The following is a 21,120-nucleotide window of genomic DNA, read 5'->3' as shown; positions in this document are numbered from 1 at the left end:
GAACATTAGAGTCAGGTCGAGAAAATTAGAGTCAGGTTGAGGAAATTAGTCCCATCGAGAAACATGAGATGCGATAAGGGGAGCATCCAATTAGATTTAGAGCTGGAACTGGTCCAGAGGAGAGCACAAGGGGACGACTGTCAGTCAGCACCATTTGCATACACTCGCACACCATCTTCAATGCACCCCAGCGCTGCTCCTCAGGGGACATGTCACTCTTGCACACCATGCTAGTGTGACACGCCTCTGGAGGTCTCTCACATACACACACACACACGTATGCTGATGTAATACTCTGTTATGCACTTTCACAAACACAAATAAACGCACACATTAAAACGGACACAAACCTCGTACAGATTCACCGCTGCTATTTATTGGAAAACAAAAAGCAATTACTGAAATTTATGCAGAGGGTAAAGCTTCTGATTGTCTCTCATTAGCAGCGAGTAGTTAAGAGCTATGGCCCGGATTTACAGCACTCATGGGGTTATTCCTGTATTTCTGTGTCTGTGCTCGGTGTTTTCTCTTTGGAGACAAAATAGTCAAACAGGAGCAAGAATGTGGTGAATGTTTGCGTGAAAGAGGATTTGTTTCTGCTGTGTCTCAGTGGGGATGATTGGCCCTCTGCCTGGACATTGTTATTGGAGTTTTGGCCTCTTACAAATAGCCATTGAACAAATTACATCAATCTGCAGACAGATGAGGACTGTAAGGAAAAGTTAAAATAGTTTTTCATCATACATAGTGAGTCTTTGTGTTTATATATGATGTGTATTTACCTTCAGCTCCTTTATTTTCTATGCTAAAAAAAAGTAAAAAAAGGCTGATACAGAGGAGGTATATGAGTATGTTCTATACATACTACTATTTGAACCTTGTTTAGAGGCACCTATACAAAATCTTCTCAAGTGTTACTATAATACGAAACTTTATGAGCATTACATGACAGGGATGAGTATGTAATTTCAAAGCAAACAATGCTGCATAATTTTATTTCACACATTATTTTTCCTTGTCAAAACCTGGTGCCTATACTACCCACAATGCAACTTGACTGCCCACAGATTAACTGGAGATGCTGGGTGTGTTGTGTAGTGTGTAATGCTGCAAATGGTTTGGTAAGCTCACGTCTTTTCACACCTAAGGATTTTTAGACGAGGTGTTATGCAACATTTTTCACCTTTGCAGCAGTTCTCCCCAAGACCTGTAAATGGACATTTATGTGTAACATGGTAAGTTTGCCATTTAAGCAGTCATCAGTGACATTTTGGATGACGTCTTAACAATATACTTTTATCTTTGTGGCAGTACAAATTAGCTGTGAGCCAATAAGAAAGTCAATCATCTCTGAAGGTAAACTTGGACTTTTTTTTTTCAGGAATTGGTGGCGATCAAATGTGAACTAAATGACAAATGAATATTAGACGTAAAGAGGCGCACATGATAAGCATTGGTAAATGAAAGCTCAGTTGTTTAAAAAACAAAGTTAAGCAGGTTTTTAAAAAAATACTTTGCTTAACATCTCACCCCACTGTACCCACCTGTCATAGACGTTTAGCAGCCAGTTGAGACACATGTCAACACAGAGTGGAATGTTAACCAGGATGGACCTCTCCTCCTCCAACCTCTCATACAGAGCTGTCAGGCCGTGGATCATCTCAACCACATCCATCACATGCTCCCCCTGCTGCAGCTCCTGCTCCCGAAACACCTCCACAAGGCTGCTCAGTGCTACTAAATCCACTAAGAACACACGTAGATACATATTAATCACTAAACTCATCTGTATGAGATGAGATCAAGTGGATGTACTGTGACTTTTGTGATTTGATATGGTTTAAAATAAAGTAAACAGGTGCCCACACCTAACATTTATACATACATGACTGCACATTCACTTGCGAACACAGACACATAGCCAGATCATCATCCTCACCTCCGCAAATGAGACCACAGGTGACAGCACCACTTATTCACCCTTTTTACCCACTTAAGCCAAACCAGATGCTTCAAGAGCAGTGACACAAATTTGATTTCGCTCCTCTAAACTAATTTGATGGCCCATCCCTACGAGGGGAGCTAAAAGGGTGTCCATTGATGCCTGGTATAATTGGATAGCACGATAATGAGGTAGAACAGAGAGAGGAGATAGAAGAAGTATTCTCAGTGTTGGGAGGGAATCACCTAAAAATGCATTTCTGATGGGCTCTTATACAGTACTACTCAATCACACACAAAGTGTGCAGAGAGAAATAGTGAGAGTTCTGCAGTTATCAAGGCAGCCTGGCAATTAAATTCTGTAACGATATCATGACATGGGGAGGGTGAGATAAGAGAGCGAATAATAATGAAATAGGAAGAGTCACTGACAGAGGGTTTTTCACACTGGTCTGAGTATTAGTAGTAACTCAGGAGAGAGAGGAGAGAGAAAGTGACAGGAAGTTTGAAAAAGAAGGAAGAGAAGTGTGTGTGAAGTGAACATGAATAAGAAAAAGTGCAAAATTGCCCACATGCAGTGGCAAATACAGCCTCATCTGGAGTCAGTGGGTGTTAGGGCACTGCAGGTGATTGGGGCTCGACGACATTAAGGGCTCAAGAGGGCAAACAGGGAGAACGAAAGGCTGCGTTTTGGGTAGTAAAAAGAGAAAGCAAAGAATTTGAGCTGTAAGGTAACAAAAAAATAAGACTCTGGGAATCAGCAATTTTTACAAACATTGGCCAAAAGTGAGTCCAAGTTGGATAAAACAAGTGCTGTGACCCTGAAGAAACACACATTTAAGCTTCAACCACGCGGCAAAAACTAATTGCTTTTTTTTTTGTAACCCAAATTGACCAATTAATAGCTGTAATTACTTAGCATGCTAATGATCCAGGCCCTGATGAAAATGAAGAAGGTATCTGTTGGTAAGTGGCTCTGGTGGCTCTTGAGTTTATCAATACTTTTGATTTCCGTTCTTTAAAGCCAATAATTATGGCGGTCACAGGGAATATTTTCAACTACATGTCAAAGTAGTGTAGAGAGGAGTGATGATTCCTTCGACAACTGAATAAAGAAATGTGCCACAGCTAATCATTATATCTCATTCCCGAAGAAAGCTTGTCATAGTGGATTACTGATGATACGGGATAATGGTACATCACTTAACAGGCCACCCCGGCAATGCAGACAGAAAATACCATCAATAAGATACTGTACGTACATCTCAGGGCCTTTTGAACTCGCCGCAGCTTCATAGCTGTTCTGTATGCTGAGAACTTGATGTTATTCAGATCCGCTTATAGAGGGAGAGAGAAGATAGAAAGCGATAAGAATAAATGAAAAGATCAAGCATCACTCCACCCTGCCATCACTCTCACCTCATGTTTATCACAGCCAAGTCATAAGTAGCGTACTGTAGTGTTATCTGTGTTATCTGTGTATGTGCACATGCATTAGTTTGTCTGGCTGGGCATGTGTATGCGACAGCATGACTGTCACCCCTGCAAGCTTCCCATATCAGATCAGATTAAAACACGTGATGTCATTTAATCACAATTAATTAAAGGCTACGAAAAAGCCAATCACAGCACTGGGAAGTTTAACTTCATAGGTTAAAAACAAGATGTAGTCCCCAAGGAGTTTGAAATACAGGCACTTTAATGAGCTATGTGTCAGGGCCTTCAAAGCAGACATGCGGTGGTTCCTTGCAGCTGGTGCTGCTGCAGCCCTGTGGGGGTCCTGGGCGTTTGAGCACGACGCGAAGGGTTCTTTAATTGTCTCCTCACTCACCCAGTGCTTGGTACAGTTCTGTCATCTTTGGATGGTCCCAGCATGTTGTCTGGGCTTGATGGCTGGGAGAAAACAGAAAAAGAAACAAAGGCAGAAGAATTTGTCAAGATGGCAAAGAACAGAGGTGTGCATTTTCAAGCCAGAAAGATCAAGGGAAAAATGGAGTACAAATGAGCTGAGGGAGCAGAGATAGGCAGGTGTGGGAGACGGTAAAACAAGGAAGATCAGAGGGTATTAACTATGAGAGCAGGAGTCAAATGAGAGGGCAGGACAGGGCAAACATTGTTTACAGGAGATTTTAGGCCTGCTAAGTACAGACATGCATCAAGCATGATAAGGGATTTGGGTTTAGTCATGGACATTACGTACTACTGAGATATACAACCAGAAACTTACAAGACTTCACACAGAAACTAATTTCCAACACATTTCATATACATCAGAATCATATATTTACACTACGTTCATGTGCTACTACTAACTCTATGAGCACATTCTGAAGGAAAAAGATGCAATAAAAGAAGAACAAAGCGCAGCAACATAAATGAGAAACCCCAAAGCAGGAAGTCTGCCAGGACCCAGGGGCCTTTTAGGGCAGCACTCATCGTTTTACCAGTGTGAGCGCTAAAACGAGTGCTACTCAGATACTACTCTCATCCTTATTGGTACAGTAATATATTCCATAAAGAATTGACTAGCAGACTAAAATAAGATCCACGAGGTACTGTTAGAAATGATTAAGAAAACAAATACTAATAGACTGCAGAGGTGCAAACTGTACTGTTTCCACCTGCACACAAAATTGTTATCCAATAGATAAATACACACCTGCACAGACAAACACACACACCCTCGTAGTTCATTGATAAAACCAGTAGCACTCTAAAAGGTGAAACAGTATTGATGAGGTAAATAGATAAACAGATGAGAGCTCAGGCAAACAGAGCTTACGCTAGCTCAACAGAGTAAATCATTTAGGATTTATCTGTTTTCTAATGGAAACTGTACACAAATATTTGGCAGTTGAAAGATCTTTGAAAATGTGAGGCAGGTTGACACATGTAGCTATAAAGGCTGTTAGAAGTGGACGCGCAGAAAGACCAACTTTCAAATAAACATATGTCTATGATCAACACAGCAAATTGTTAAATTAACTGCTCCAAGCAACCGCTGCCACATTGAAAGTTATGTTAATAGAGCGGGTTTGGTCAGTCACCTCTGATTGGTTACACAGAAAGTGCAGAAAGACGATGTTAAACTGAATACTGGAAATAAAACAAATGGTAATTCAGTCATATAATAATACAATAACACACTTTCATCCAGCCCCTTAGCCTGTAATGGAAACAGTACATACATTCCCACAATGCAGACACTGACCCTGAAGGTGCACTTACTTGATGTAGTAGGGCACTTTGTTCGGGGAGATGGCACGCTCCCACGGTATTTGCACTGAACCTGCATGGACACAGAAGTCAATTTCAAAATAGGCATGTCACACATGAAAAGCCATTGTGTACAATGTCTCTGACAGCGTGTCCATTCAGACCTTCTTAACAGAGCTGCTCTGGTGTACAACAGACGCAGTAAAGCCAAGGAGACAAGTCTATTGTGTCGGGTTTCCACAGAGTGTTGGTTTATTTGGCACAGACTAATACAATACACGAGGTGGAGGAGTTGCAGTGAGACAGGATGAGTGTAGCTTTTTTACCGGCCTTTCAAACAGAACCACAGGGGGTTCAGCAGAGGATCAAACAGGACAGACTGCACTAGAAGAAACAGGAGGCAGACAACACACACAAACACACAGTGATACAGAGCCATACACACAAACATACACACACATACCACATGTCACTGTCCATTATTGTATTATGACACGGCACAAAGCAGACCTGTATGTTGTTGCTCTGTGAATAAACTCATTTAAAAGTCCTGCATTCAACAACTCCAGAGGTATTATCATCAAAATGTAGTATCAAAAGTAAAAGTATAAATTAAGCAGGAAAATGCTCCTTTGGATTAACATATTATTATAGAGGTCATTTTGATTACTTTATATACAGTTCAGTAGTTTATTCCACTTCTGAGGAGATTATGAGATGATTGATAGGTTTTGCTTTGAATTAATTAAAGTTCATCAGGGAAATCATTCATTCATGGAATTGTTAACAACTCATAGACATCTGAAATGTGACAAGGAGCCCTGACAAGACCTATATGTATGAATATTTCCCTCTGAAGCATAGTAAAATAGCAAGTACAAGTTTCTAAAATGGTACCTAAACACACTACTAGGGGTTGTCAGGTTATACTAGTATAGACGATAACTGTGATATTTCAAATTGAAATACTGACACATCTTTATACATTTTTTTAAAGCCCTTTTTTAAATTATTTTTATGTTTCTTCCGATTGTCATTCTGTGGTTCACACTCTGTGATTTTGTTATGGTTTTATGGTTACAGACTCTCTCTCCACCTCCCTACACTCGTATTTTGAGTAATTTCAAACACAGTACAACTTAAAGACATATTTGACTTACAGCCTTTGTGTACAGTAAATGTACACAGTTACATTCCACCACAGCACAGCACCACAGTCTACCTGTGTACAATAAGCACCATATGTACTACTACTATTGTATGTACCACGTGCTACATCAAGGGACATGCATGTTGGTGCATTGAAACACAAACAAACGCAAACCCAGACGTTCCTGCAGGGTGCAGTGGGCTGAGCTGGCAGTGAAGTAGTGCTATATAAGCCCCAGTCTGGCATCTCTGAGCCACCGCGAGAGCAGTAAAAGTGGATGGGGTTGGTGAGGACACTGGAGACACACAAGCACACCGCTGCTTCAAACACACTCACACAGAGAGCCCTGCAACATGCAGCTTTTTCCATTTCTTCATCAGCTTAAACTAGGCAAAGTAAATCACATCTTTCATCCCACCCCTGCTCCCTCTGTGTAGTCTTTGAAGAGCGGGCAGGTAAAAGAAGAGACAGAATTCACAAATATGTATCTCTGCTCAAATGAAAGCAATGACTGTTGTGATTAGCATCACTGGGGAATATCACATCTGTGTCCTGGAACTGATGAAGACAGACGAACAAAGCCTGCCAGCTCCACCTCTGACCTCAATACACAAACACAAACACTCAGGCAGCATTTTTTAACCTTATCACAACAAAGCTGTAACACATCTAATCTTCTGTTCACCCCCCTCCACACTGTGAGACAGTGCCTTAGCACAGCACAGCAGAGATTGGTGCTTCAAATAGTAGAACAGGACTCTTACTGGAAAGGAAGTGCTGCGATCCAGGGCCAAAGTCTCTATGTGCATCTTGGAGCTGCTTCAACCGCTCCTCTATCGAACCCTGAGGACACACACACACACACACAGAGTTAAATCAAAGGGAATCACGCTGTTCCTCCCTCTCCACCACAAATCCCCAAAAATAGAAATGCACGCACACAAACCACCCGCTTCTTCTCCATTAGTTAAGCGTGGAATATAAATGATGTCTTTTTCCTCTGCTGCCCCTCTTGAAGGACTCTGAAAGCCTTTGAAGAGCAGCAGGTAGGAAATGAAGAGAGATTTTAACGAGGACAACGTTCCTAGTTGCAATGTCAGTGTGGAAAAAGCATGGAGGAAGAGAAGATGAAATGAGAGAGTTGCAAAGCCTCACATGCGTTTTAGAACTATGGAGACTGTGTTGACAAAATTAAGTTTGCCATTGCTTTTGTAAAGCATTTTACATCAGTCATGTTTCCCAGTAAATGGGATTTAGCCAGAGTAATCCCGGTTTACATGAAATATATTGGATTTGTCAGCTGGATGTTTGAAACACGTCATAAAACAATGGGAGGTGACTCCACTCCACTGGAAAAGCAGAGAGACAGATAAAGAGAGAAAGGAGAAAGACCTCAAAGAGAAGTGCAGGCAAGTACAGGCTTGTAATGTGTAAAGTTATCTGTAGCATTTCTCAGTGTGCCCATGTCATTCCTCCCTTGTGAGAAAATAAAACAATATAATCTGGACCTGTGATTTAAAATGGTTGGGACTAATATAGAGCATTGTCAGTGTGCTGTGGAGATGTTTCTGCCAACAATGCAGTGTTGTACAATCTATTTGGTGTACAGGCAATTTAGGCCACCATAAGGAAGACAAATGACTGAATTATCCATGATCGACAAATATTAGCAAATGAAATTTAGAAATACATTTTCACTGGTGTCAGAGCAGCCAAAATCAACAGGGCGCAGGATGTCGCTGGGATTTAGCATTTATCATTTTAATTAAGAGAGAAATGGCAGAGAGAGACACACAAAGAGAAACGTGTCTCTGTTCTGCTTGCTTTCACAGTGAAAGATAGCCAGACGCCAGGTCAATGCATCTTATTGCATTAAAATGAATGAATAAGAATGAGAAAAGATAGCAGATCGACCGGAGGTGCAAGCAAGACAGCTCAAAGAAGGTTGAATTATTTGCAACACTTGTGTCTTCATTTCATATCGCTTAGGCTATACTAATATCACAGAAAGATCCAAGATCTTGGGAGAGAATATCCACTGGTGACTATGGATACTAAAAGCCTTTTTAACAATGTTGATCACCAGGGGGATAAGGAGCTTTCAGTCGCTTCCTGAATCAAAGACCACAGGCCACAATACTGTAGTGTAGCACACACTGCATGAAGGACTCAGCAGAAATTCTTCTGTAAAATATTTTTTTCATAAACATACATGTCCAAATTCCTGTCCTTTCTACTAAGATCTCAGCCAACAATGCTAAAATACACATAGCTATGTTAACAATTGTGTAGTAGAAGTCTGCTTGCTCAATCAGCCTCCAGAAAGTGCGTCATTGGACTTTCATATACATTTGAATGCTTTTAACGATCATTTAAACAAACCAGAAGGAAGGTTGGCTACTGATGTGTACAAAAAGAAGACTGACAGAATAAAGTATTTTTATGCCAGCTCATCCCACACTAGAAAAAAACTTCACTCCATCAGTGAGTATAGCTGCATCTGTAGGATATAAAATACTTCACTTGTTTTTCAAGTGCAGAGCACTCGGACATGGTGAAACAAGTATCCTAAAAATGGATCAATGCAGCTGCAAATAAATATGAGAACCTTACACAGGAGGAGTGCCTTTTAACAAGACGCAAGCTGGGTCTGAATTCATACTACATGATAAGACTACACAGTGTGTGCATACAGTTTTAACAGTATCAACATAACATTTAATATTAACAGGAAAACATCACATAAGTGAGCCGTCCCAAGATCTAATACTTTTTTTTTTTCCCTTTCAAAGACTTTTTGGATTCGTTTCACCACTACCCACAATTTATTTACGTTTTATTCAGCTTCTCCATTTCCCTTGTGAATTGCATTGTGGGAGTGCAGTGTGCATCAGCAACACACTCAAAAATCAAAAGTATTTAGTATGCATAGTGTTGAGGACACTCTATTTTGTCACTTTGCTGCATGTCACACTAGTCACAATAATTCATTCTGAATTTCTGAAGCAAATATCATGACAATTTAATAGTTTTACATTTCACATTAAACCACAATTTTCAACCCACTGGTGGATGGAAAATATCTGGGAAAAAAAATCATGACAAGCCATCCTATAATTCTTAAGATATTTTAGTCCAAAGTCTTGGACTGACTGACAACACTGTCATCTCTAGAGTCATGCTTCTAGCTCCATTGCTACTGATGCCTACAATGTTCAACCTAATCCAAAGCCACAGAGGCAACATGAAACCTGTAAAGAGTCAGAGAGACAGCAAGTGTGTAAAGTGGATACTGGAAATCAATTTTACAGAATTGTTGGACATTAAAATCATCATCAGATGAGAGGGAGACAGAGGAGGAGAGGCTGGAGAGGCAATTACAACATCATGACGATGCCATGAACGACAGGCTGTGGAGAAGGTGTCATGAGGGTTATCTAATGGGAACAGGGTGTTCTTACGTGAGGTGTAGGGAAGACTGAGTGGGGTTTTCTTGTGCTTGTAGAAGCGCTGCAAAGGATGCTGATGGAGCATGCAGCCTAAGCTTGAAAGTTGCACATTGACTAGAGTTACAGTAATGCTCACTGGATAATGCATCCATACATTCAGCTGAGCATCGTAGGGGAGGGCAAGTCCAGTTCAGTGAATCCAAGGCACTTTATTCTTGAAAATTTTAAAAGGCTTTAAGAGTAAGTGCCTGAGATTTATTGAAGAATTGCCCACTTCATGTAAATGCAGAGGTTCAAATCTGTTCATTCATTTGTATTTTTCACTTTAACCTCAAATTCTTGATGCATAAAAAATACAGAAGAACTAATTTATACAACAACTCTACATTTAAACCGGTAAACATTCAAACAGTAGTTATACTCTTTGACAAACACCATGCAAATGCTTTTTTGTCTTCTTTAAGTGTGTTCATTAAAAAAAAATAGTGAGCTGCACTAATCACAGGGATTAAATGCTGCAGCAAAACAACAGCTGTTAGAAAACAGGTCCGTACTGAAACTAGTGCGCTAAAGCTTAATGTAAACTCAATACTGTGTACTATGTACTACAGCTTCTTCACAGTAAACAGCTTCAGGTGAAATCAAACTGAATACTTGGCCTGGTTTTAGCCATGTTGTAACCAAGGTGATTTAAATATACACCACTGTTCAAAAGTTTGAAATGACCTGTTATATTAATGTTTTTCTACTTTACTTCGCTAAAGGTTATTTTAACATTAATAAAAACAGAATTAGACACCAAGTGCATTATTTATATTTAAACTACTTGGACTCAAAAGAAAGGTGTTATGCGACAGGGCCAATACTGTTGAAACTATTTTTATCCCCAAATACCAATTTTATATTTAGTTTCCATTTCAGACAAGTGTAAGTGAACAAACATCATTATTGAAGAACAACAGTGCTTACAATTGTGTTCTTAATATTTTGGGAACTTGTTTTTCTTTGTGCCCTCTGCAGTCTACTCAGTGGTTTGATTTAATAGGTTTATTTGTCAGCTCATAGTTGTTATGTTCAGTCGATATTCTCTGATCCAATTCCAGTAGTGCTAACCCTCTGTTTCATTTTGTTTCAAAAACAGCTTTGCTATAGCTCAATCATATTTTTTGTTTAACATCCTCGTATTTAACTGCTGGTCTCTCTATGCCCCTTTTCATTTTAACCATGTTCAAATAAAAATGGGTGTTTTGTTCCCTATGAACAAACCGTTACTATTTTTGTAAGCCTTATATACAAAATAACATTTTTAGATTTGTTAAGAAGACTTTCTACATAGTCCTCTCAGCTACCTTATCCAAATTGAGCTTTTGTGTCAGACCTTTGAACAGTGGTGTATGTTTACCACAGTTTTAGCAGTTTAAGTAAATCCCTCATATCCACCTTTACTGACATTTGGATGGATAGCTCAAAACATCTATTGTTTTTTTTTATTTTATTTTCCACATCTTCTTCCACTGCAATGTGTTACACAACATAAGCAGGAGTCTGCTTATTGATTAAAAACAAACTGAGAGGAATGGCTTGTGTTAAAACTAAAACCAAAATGGGGGATCCTTGTGACGTAAGGTTTAAGGTATTGATATTGAAGTTATTGCGACGTCCCTGGTTTGGATCCAGCCAGGAATCTTGTTTTGTTTAATGTATTACTCTGTCTTTCATCTTATCTGAAGGACAAAAATGTACTTAAAATTGTATAACTTACAAGATTAGTCACTGGGGTAGCTTGTTTGTTGTTTTAGTTTTTTTAAGCTTTTATTCCATAGTTGATAGTAAGTAGATGTCAGAAAATGAGGGGAGAGAGACGGGGGGCAAACAAACAACAATGTTTTCCACCTGGACTCAAACCAGATGATGTTGCAGTTCACAGCCAGTGCCTCAGCCCCTGGTGTGGATCTTTAAGCTATGAGGGGAAGCCTGTGATGTTCAGATTTATGCTTCTTCCCTGACTGGTTGTATGTTGATATCTTACTTGCATATAGTGGTATGAACCCCTTAGTTCAGTGGTTTTAATGATCCCTGTGAGTAACTACCGTCTGTCTATCAGCTTGCATTACATGCTTAGATCACCTGTTCTAATGATATGCACCCCCTGAAACGCACCGATGTCCTTCACAAGCTTAAAAAGATAAAAAGACATAAAGCAGCTGGAAGCTTGAGGTCTGAGCACCATTGAAGCCTCACATAAACCCATAACTTGTATCAAGACAAACATTATACACTAAATCACTTTCTAATGTCTCCCTTGAATTAGACTGCAAAAAAAAAAAAAAGCTGCTGCTAACGATGTCAAACAGACAACACAGACCCGGCAGTGAACTCTACCTGAAGCACTTTCCATCTGCTGTTGAGATGCTCCAGGGCACGGGCGTTCTCCATCGACAAATGGACATCAGAGATCGCCAGCTGGTGGGCCAGATCATTGATGTGCTTCATGCCCTCCTTCACCTGGGTCAGCTCCTCCTTAAATAACTGCAGAAGTACGAGAGAGAGAGTGAGAGAGCTGAGGGGGTAGACGGAAAAGAGGGAAGTGGATAATATTCAGAAAGGAATCAGACACAGACAAACTGGACAAACATTGGGCTGTGATCCAGTATTGCTGTCAGCTCTGGCAAACATTTATTAACTTCAATCAAAGTTAAAATACTGATTGGAATAGCACCAACGTTCATAGTAAATGTTATATGTGGACAATGTGGGAAACTAGGGAATGTATACAGTGCACAGTGTCTAACTCAGGATACAATATGTGTGGGCAGCTTATGTGCACATATGATAGTCTATTAATTATTTTGCAATGTAGGGTGTATGTAATAAATGTTTTACTCCTTTTGAAGACTTTTGAAAACTAAACTGACCTGAAAGTGACCTAAATCCAAAAAAAAAAAGAGCAAACAAAGACACCCAAAATAAATAAACAATTGTGACTGTTTGCCAGTGTGACGGAGCCACAATGTCTTTATTTGACAGTACCCTGTAGAAACATAAATAAAAGATTGGGAGTGAAAGGTACTACGCACCATTATCAGCCAAGTAGGCTGTGACAGCATGTACGTCAGCAAACTCAGCCCGAGGACAGCCTGAAGTCACATGTTTCTTATGGAATGCTTTCCTGCCTTTTTTTATTCCCCGCCCGTGTGAGTGTCATTTGAATGACAGGATATAAATTCATGTAAAAATATTCAAGCAGAAGTCTGCACTCTTGTGTGTCAATGTATGTGTCACTGCATACTATAGCTTACTGTAAGTAATTTTGTTTAAATTTGTCTAGCAAAGCAAAACAGTTTGGATGGTTTGAACTTCTCAGATGTGAGCGTTTGCTGTTTTTCTCAGTTTTATGTGATGAACAGAAGCTCAAGACCAAGATTTGGTAGATATTTAGTGTGAGCAGTATTGACCAATCACCTGCTTTGGTTGCAACAGTCTGAATGAAGAGCAAAATAGGCGAAACACTTTGGCAGAAATGCAATCTCATAATCCATCGGCTATCGCTTGACAACATTTAGCTTTTTATTAGCTCAGTTATTTGCATTCTTATGCAGATAACTGTTTATAGAGATTAGCAGAAATGTGTCATTCTAGTGTATTAAGTTGCTAATCTGACTGCAGAGGATATCGATTATCCATTTTCCAGATAGATCCGCTGGCCGCACTGGAAGCCTAGAAACATTGGCTGTTGCCACCAAAGGCTAAATTGTCATCACATGTTAGCTGATGGGTTGCGACATTTTTATTTTTTTTGATAATAAATGTTTTTTTGTTTTTGTTTGTTTCAGACTGTTGATTGGACAAAACAAGCCATTTAAAAGATTTCGGGAAGCTGTGAATCTTCTGCAAACGATTCATTTCTAAACAGCTACTGAAGCTCTTTACGTGTGTTTGCAAATGTGCATAATGTGTGTTTATTATCGTGTTTTATTTGCATGCATCCATGTGTCTGCTTTGGTATGTGTCTGTGCGTAAATGGAAAAAAAATGAGTGAGTGCATATGAGGCCAGCTGACGAAGCTGCCCTGAAGAGTGTGCTGAACATGTGCTGGTTGTGACAGGAGTCCAAACACTGAGATGATTACTGTGAAGTGCCCTCACTTCTAATGAATAGTGCCACACAATTACAAGCAACAGCGACACTCGGCACTCCATAATGACTAAACCAACGACCTGTCATTTGTTTAACAACATCTATTCAACTGAGGATTGTAACCCTGCCATCTCTACCGTGTCAGTTTGAAGTGCCACGTCCTTGTCATCATCTGTCACATCACAGTTACTCTGACAGGGATGTGTACGCCGGCAACCAAAACAAACATATTAAAGCAACACAGCCTGATACACATCTCTCACTTATTCACAAGTAACACATCACTGCTGTGTTCTTGTGATAAAAAGAAGATGGATGTCAATGTTTTGATGTTTGTTTACATCGTATCAGCATCACAATGTGTGCCGTTTCAGGGTTAGCCAGGAGAGGAGATTATCCCAGAGGAGACAATTAAGTTACTCCACAGGTAAAAACCAATTTATATCGGAGAATCATAATAATGCGTCTGCATGTACAAGTGTGTGTGTGTGTCTGTATGAGAGAGGTAACAATAAAGAGAGAGGAGAGAGCGTGCATGTAATGCAGAGTGGTTTTCTGTGGGTGTCTACCTTGGTGGCGTCTATATGGTCCTGCAGAGAATCGATGAAGAGGTCTCCGACAGGCTCCCAGGCGTCTCTCACCCCCTCTGCCTGCTCCAGGGCCACGGCCAGCTCCTCCATCGCTGCCTGGATCTGAAGTAGACGCTCTAAGGTCCTTTCCATGTGTCTGTGGAGGAGTTGTTTAAAATATAATTCATTACAGCTAACTAATGAGCCATTAAAAATTGGAGCTAATGCGAGCAACAGACAAAAAAAAAAAAAAAACTACACAAATCCACAGAGCATGCATTTAAAGATAATTTATTTAAATGCCTCTTCTTTGAAGACACCTTTTCATATTCTGGATGAATTCTGAATTTTTTAATAATCTAAAAGTTGATAAATGTGTTTTCCTGACTGTTTCTGTAATGGATTATATTCGCCACATTTTGTAATCAGGTTATGGTAAGTGTATTACATGTAATATATTGCTGCAAGGGCCTGCTGCGGATCAACACACACAGTCACTGGGAGAAACACTCCTGTTATTGTATGGTAAAAAGGTCCTTTTATTATTTATTTATTATTATTATTTATTATCCAACAAATATACTTTACACACATTTCTTTGAACCGCATTCTCTCCCTACTTTCTCTCCTGTTACATATATCCAAATATTTTAATATTTTAATAAAAAAAAATAGAAAAAAGAAGGAGAAAGACGCAGTTTTAAAACAATAAATAAATAAATGGAGCCAATTTCTACCCTTTGTGAGGAATAACATAGCATTTATATTCAAGCATGATTCAGTTCTTCACTCAGGAGGAACAAAAATGTATTAACTCAAACTTTTAGCTTTTAGATAACAAAGAAAAGCCAAGTTGTTTTGCATTTGAGCTTCAAGAGTGCATGGACTGTAGAATTTACTGAGCTCTACCAAATTATTATTATTCATTTAATTAAGAAATAATCACCTATCCTGAACAGATTTCTGACTGAAAATCTACTTCTAACCCTGTTCATGTTTGCAAAACATCAATCATCAATGCTCTCAAAAGCTCTTTTTTTGTTCACCAAAACCATTAATATTTAAATACCTTTTTTTAACTTAACACAACTGAAATGATAACTTCAATATTTTCCTTGTGCTTCCAAAACAACTGACAAATGCCCGATAATAAGATGTGGAAGAAGTATTCAGATCTTTTACTAATACAGCGATGGAAAACAGGTAACGTCCTGCATTGAACAGCCTACAAAATGTCAGAATTATTAATTATTAATTCAGAAGAGAAATGTCCCCTGTGACTGATTATTATATTTGGCATTATTAGATCATTAATACTGATGAAGCAATGCATGAGCAGCATTTTACTGTTGTGGCTGGAGGAGTTTGCTTTAACTACTTTATAAATAGTTTAGTAGTTTTGTCCAGTTGATACCAACCTAGGGGTTGAACTAGTAATGTTGGAAAAATCAGGGAAAAAATTGTAAACAAGCTCTGCAACATAAATGTTTTCATCTTTTGGGCTTTTCTTTAATCTTTGTTTTGTTTTTGAGACCTTGGAGACTTTCATCTCTTTGGTTCTGATTCAGAAAACACAGGTTTAGAAGTGAAATGTGTGAAATGGCTAACAACTCCTAGACATCTGAATGTGACTGGGTTAATAAAGCAAAACGGTTGAACCACTCAATGCATTGTATTATACAGTATATGTTTCGCATATGTTTTGATTTAAGCTGTAAAGTAGCTTATAACTATAGCTGTCAGATAAATGTAGTACAGTAAAAACCTATTCTTTCATATCATATTTTTAATGAAATGTAGTAGACTCGAAGTGCTCAAAGTACAGTAGTATCCAATAAATTACAAGAACTATTTCAAACCTGCACTTAAATTAAGTATCTGAGTAAATTTATTTCCCACTACTGCAGAAACCACACTTAACCCATACAAGATATACGCAGTGTAAAAAAAAATGTCTGACCTATGGCGGTCCACACATCGCGCTGTCAGCTTTTCCCACAGGTCACTGGCCACGTTCGCCTGCTTCCACACCGAGCGGCTCACATTTAAGATCCGCCGACGTGGAGACACCTCTGCAGAGGGTGGAAGAGGTTAGAAGGGGACAAGCAAGGATAAAAGGATAAAGGTGCAAACGAAGATGTTAAAAGAGCAGGGTGAAGAGGAGAACAGGGATTAGAAGTCAGACAAAGAACGTTTGGAGAAAAACGGTACGAATGCCATGAAAGGGAAGACAGGAAGAAAAGGAGCAAAACAAGTCGGAGACACAAGGTGATCACAGTAAAGTAGATTGCTACAGTATTCCCTGGTGAGCATCCTGTGTTCGGAGCCAGACATTATGAAGAGGACCTGTCGGTGGAGAAAAATCTAAACTTGCCGTATTATTGATCTGAGCAGATGGTACTGTAGAGCTGGTGAACTAGAGCTAATTGGTCCCGACCCGGCTCTTTCCCTAAACTCAGTGTGACATCAGAGGATGGATCACTGCTAATAACTACTAATGGAAGATTTCATCTGCATGGGTCCTACCAAATGAACTCTGGGGCTTAGCCCAGCGAGGTTGTGAGTATGATATTTTAGCTGGCACAGCAGTTGGCATAGAGTATGAAGGAAGCAGACCTTTTCCATCGGTCAGGGTCTCCTCCGGCTCCTGGAAGGGGTGCTGAGCCAGAAAGGCCTGGGCAGACTCCAAGACTGAGTAGATGAACGGCCCGCGAGACTTGACATCCTCCATGAATGCCTGCAGGGAGACAAACAGAGAGAGGGGGAGTGTTTCAAAGTGGAAGAGAATGAGAACGCATAAAGTGCTGGTTTAATCAACATTGTAGCTGAGAAAAGTGAGGCTAAGCTGAACTTAACAGAGACCAGTAGTATAACTGCAGTGAAACTATTAGTCAAACAACTTGAAATGAATGAACAATTATTATTTACATTATCAAATAATGTGAAAACTATAAAGAATAAACTATATAAACTGTATAAACTAAAAAGTAAAAAATACAATCATTGGCTTTTCAAGTCTGACAATGCTGTATTTTTCACACTGTAAACTGAACGTCTTCTGCAGCAACTGATGAAATGAACGTGCACTTAAGCAGCTAGTTGCAACTTGTAACAGCAAACATTTTCATGTTTACGACTCGGAAGCCACCGTCAAACTGAAGCAAACTTTTTGTCAATACCACTGTGCCATATTTCAATAATGCCCAGTGTAAGTTATGATCTATTGGCAAAGTCAATTCAAGCTGTGTAAATGTAGAGACTCAGACTCAGACAAACAGCAACAGGCAATCAGGAGAAAGGTGTTAAGAAGCAGAAGGTGTTGCAGCAAGTCATTCTGAGAAAGAAATTGATTTATATGCATTTAGGTTGATTAAACTAGACCAAAACAATTGTGTGTATCATATGCTGGACAGATTGTAAAGCCCCAATTTACAGATAGTCCCAAGCTTTATCTGTAATTCCCAGTGATTCACAACATGTCGTGTTGCTAACAAGAACAAACAGAGTTTATGTCTGACTTCCATTATTCACATTCTGCAGTGGCATTTTCATTGGTCTAATTCAAGTGATGTATCACCAGTGACCAATGACCACCTGAGCAGAAATACCCGGCACATAAAATGTGGTAATATTTCCTGGTCTCCACAAGTTGACAAGGATCGTCTGAACGCATCATTGAGCAACTGACCAGCACATATGGGAGTACAATATGGGATGCTGACACAAGTTCGATCAAAAGGAGACTGCATTGGTCGCGTGTGGAGTAGCTTTGTTAGCCCATTATTCATTTTAGTAATGCAGCTTTTGGAGGATCCTTAATTCAGACACAACAATAGAGAGAATATGTATCATGGGAGTAAGCCACTGTGGCCACAAATGGCAGTTACACAGTAGTTTAGCTACATTTTGCCACCATATTCTACTGATGAAACAAGAACATGCAAGACTGTAGCAGAAAATAAGTCTGAGAGCAATTAATTGAACAAGGATGTGTACTACTGTTTGTGAATTAGTAGGAAGTAATGTTATTTATTTATTTACAATTATGTAGGCTTGCTTTATGATAACACCAACACATAAAGAAACACCAACTTGTTGTAATACATTAGTTAACGACAGTATAGGAATGACTGGACACACACACACTAGCAGCGATCTATAGCCTACTGGCAGGACCACATGATATTATATGACTGTCTGCTTCTGTTGAGAGCCCGCAGGCACAATAGAAGACCAAATCTACTGGGAGTACTGGTCAGCTGGCCTGCTCGCACAGAAGAGCCAATTAGCTGGAAAGCACAGCTCCACTGGTCCACTTCCAACGGCACACTTTATGCAAATTACGGCCGTAGAGCTCAGTATGCTAGAAGACACACACACACAGACACACGTCTTTACTCCATCACTGAGCAGATACCCAGAGTCTCCGCAGGGCTTTGAAAAAAGCCAGTGTGTCAAGCTTCTTCATTCTTCTACACTAATCTTTGTTCTGTATAAAACACACTGCAGGTGTGTGAATTAATGCCAGGGATATCCCCCCTCTTCAAAGTAATTTATTTAGTTGAAGCCAGCGCACTCAATCCTCTTACGGTATGAAGAGATTACAATTTCAGCTGAAAATCTACATTACTAGCTGGAATTAACAGAGTTGTGCGGCGCAGCAGTGAAAGTGTTTCAGTGCCTATTTAATAAAGAAACACCCCAGGTCCAGAGCCCAGCAGGGCTGATAACACCCGCTGAGCAGAGTTAAACAGAAAGCCCCCAATTGAAACACCAGCAAACACTGGCGGCACCAAGCAAACATGCAAAAGTGTGTAACGGTGGGGAGCTGTGGCACGAGATAAGATTCCCAGTGCAACAGTCATAGAGAAAACCTCCTGTCTGTCTTTTCCGCTCTTCTTCTGTGACACTCTTCCTCTAATGACAAACAAATTCCTCTCTTCAACCTCACATCTTCGCTCCTCCTTGCTTCCTTCCCTTTCCTATCCCCTACCCTCTTTTCATCGTCTCTATTCTCTCCATCCTCTCTTTAGCTGCTTTGCTGCCCAAAGAGGAGCTGAGCCACGGATTCCCTGAGCCAGCTGTCATGTTAAAACTTTAATTCCAGCTAAATTTCACACTCAGAAGCTTCGTCTTTGGTTGAAAGAACGTTAAGAGCGAAGCCTTCAGATCAGATTAAGATACATTATACATTGCGTAGAAAAAGTCAGAGGGAGGAACTGACTTCATTGACTGTCTAAACATGTGGATGCCGTTCCGTTTACTCCTCCCTCTGGACAGCCCTTCTTAACATACTTCTGACAGCAGAGGAGGATACATATTCATTTCATTTGCCTTCTCGCATGAGGCAGAGAAGATACTGCAGGTGCTACAAAGACACAAAATCCCTGCCAAAATACCCAAACACATACAAGCCCCTCAAACATCATCACCTGAAGTACACACAGTAAGTGTGCTCCCAGACCAAAACATATTCAACACACGCACACACAAACACACGCAGCACAGAGGGAAGTCATCCCACACCCAAAAATGACATCGGAATAAATCCACTTAAGATCAATAATTCACATTTCTTAAAACGCTTTAATTCTCTATAGAAAACTTGGATGCAATTTCCCTCTCTGCTTTGTCGGAGAAGTTTTAGAGTGACCAGACGTTCGGGAAGCCAGGCATCTCAGATAATAAAGGCATGCTGTGCTGAAAATGGAACATTTCAGAGAGAAGAGGAGAGGAGAAGAGAGGAGAGAAAATTTAAAAAAAGGAGAGGAGAGGAAGAGGGTGTATCTGTAGAGAGAAAAGAGAAAGAGGAACATATAAAAGAAGTGAAGAAAAGAGAGGAGAGGAGTGAAAACAAGAGGACTAGGAGAAGAAAGGAAGGGCAGAGGAAGAAGAGAGGAATGGATAGGATAGAAGAGAAGAGAAGAGCAAGACAAGAGGGCAGAAGTAGCATCAATATTGGATGGATTATTGAGAAGAGAGAACAGAACCTGTTTTTAAGCATCACACAGGACAAAAGAGGGATGAGGAGGGACAAGGAGAAATAGGATGATGTTAAGTGTTGTTCTTTTCATTGTCCTGTTAATTGGGAGGCTCATCACACCAGTCGTTGTGGGAGTTGGAGTCGGGTTAAACAGGAGCCACAAACCTCTCACTGTCAATACAAGTCTACTTTCAGAGACACTGCACAAACTGACAGCACTGAAAATTGAAAAGGGGGTGGAAAGGGAAACTCTGCTGTACTTACAGAACCAATTACGAGTGTGTGTTAATGCAGGCTACTGTATGTGTGCGTATGTGTATATATCTGCATGTCTACACTATTTTCTGAGATGCATCACCTACACCTAAGGTGATATACTGGGAAATAAAAGAACATCCCTTGCATCCGAGGTAGCATTTCTCCAAATACTTCCTGTCACACAGGAGAGAATCCACAGAGCATCAATTTTAACAGTTCTACCTTTCACACACACCTTCAAGTACAGTATTGTTTCCTTGTATCATTGTAGATTATTAGTGTTTTATTCCCCAAATAATAATTAAAAGCACTATTTTGTCCGCTTTGATTTAGCTACTGCATCAGATTCTGCTTGTTGTCTGGTGCTATTTTTGAACAAGTCAACAATCTGTATGACTAATAGGCACGTACACACAC

The 21,120-nt window shown here is 39.9% G+C and overlaps 1 protein-coding gene across 5 annotated transcripts in view; it reads right to left on the bottom strand.

The window, feature by feature from the left end:
- drp2 (dystrophin related protein 2) overlaps window positions 1-21,120 on the bottom strand; it is a 140,451-nt gene that overhangs the window by 23,589 nt on the left and 95,742 nt on the right. For all 5 annotated transcript variants that reach the window (XM_019278409.2, XM_027280264.1, XM_027280266.1 and 2 more), the window contains 9 exons: window positions 17,079-17,199; window positions 16,423-16,534; window positions 14,463-14,619; window positions 12,139-12,285; window positions 7,072-7,150; window positions 5,170-5,230; window positions 3,773-3,834; window positions 3,204-3,278; window positions 1,545-1,746 (listed from right to left, as the gene is read on the bottom strand). In XM_019278409.2, coding sequence (XP_019133954.1) covers window positions 1,545-1,746; window positions 3,204-3,278; window positions 3,773-3,834; window positions 5,170-5,230; window positions 7,072-7,150; window positions 12,139-12,285; window positions 14,463-14,619; window positions 16,423-16,534; window positions 17,079-17,199 — 1,016 coding nt within the window. The remainder of the gene's footprint in view (window positions 1-1,544; window positions 1,747-3,203; window positions 3,279-3,772; window positions 3,835-5,169; window positions 5,231-7,071; window positions 7,151-12,138; window positions 12,286-14,462; window positions 14,620-16,422; window positions 16,535-17,078; window positions 17,200-21,120) is intronic.

This window comes from Larimichthys crocea, chromosome I, assembly GCF_000972845.2.
Source record: "Larimichthys crocea isolate SSNF chromosome I, L_crocea_2.0, whole genome shotgun sequence".
In the NCBI taxonomy this organism is placed as follows: Eukaryota; Metazoa; Chordata; class Actinopteri; family Sciaenidae; genus Larimichthys; species Larimichthys crocea.
The sequence above is the reverse complement of the archived record's forward strand: the minus strand, read 5'-3'. Positions and strand labels throughout refer to the sequence as shown.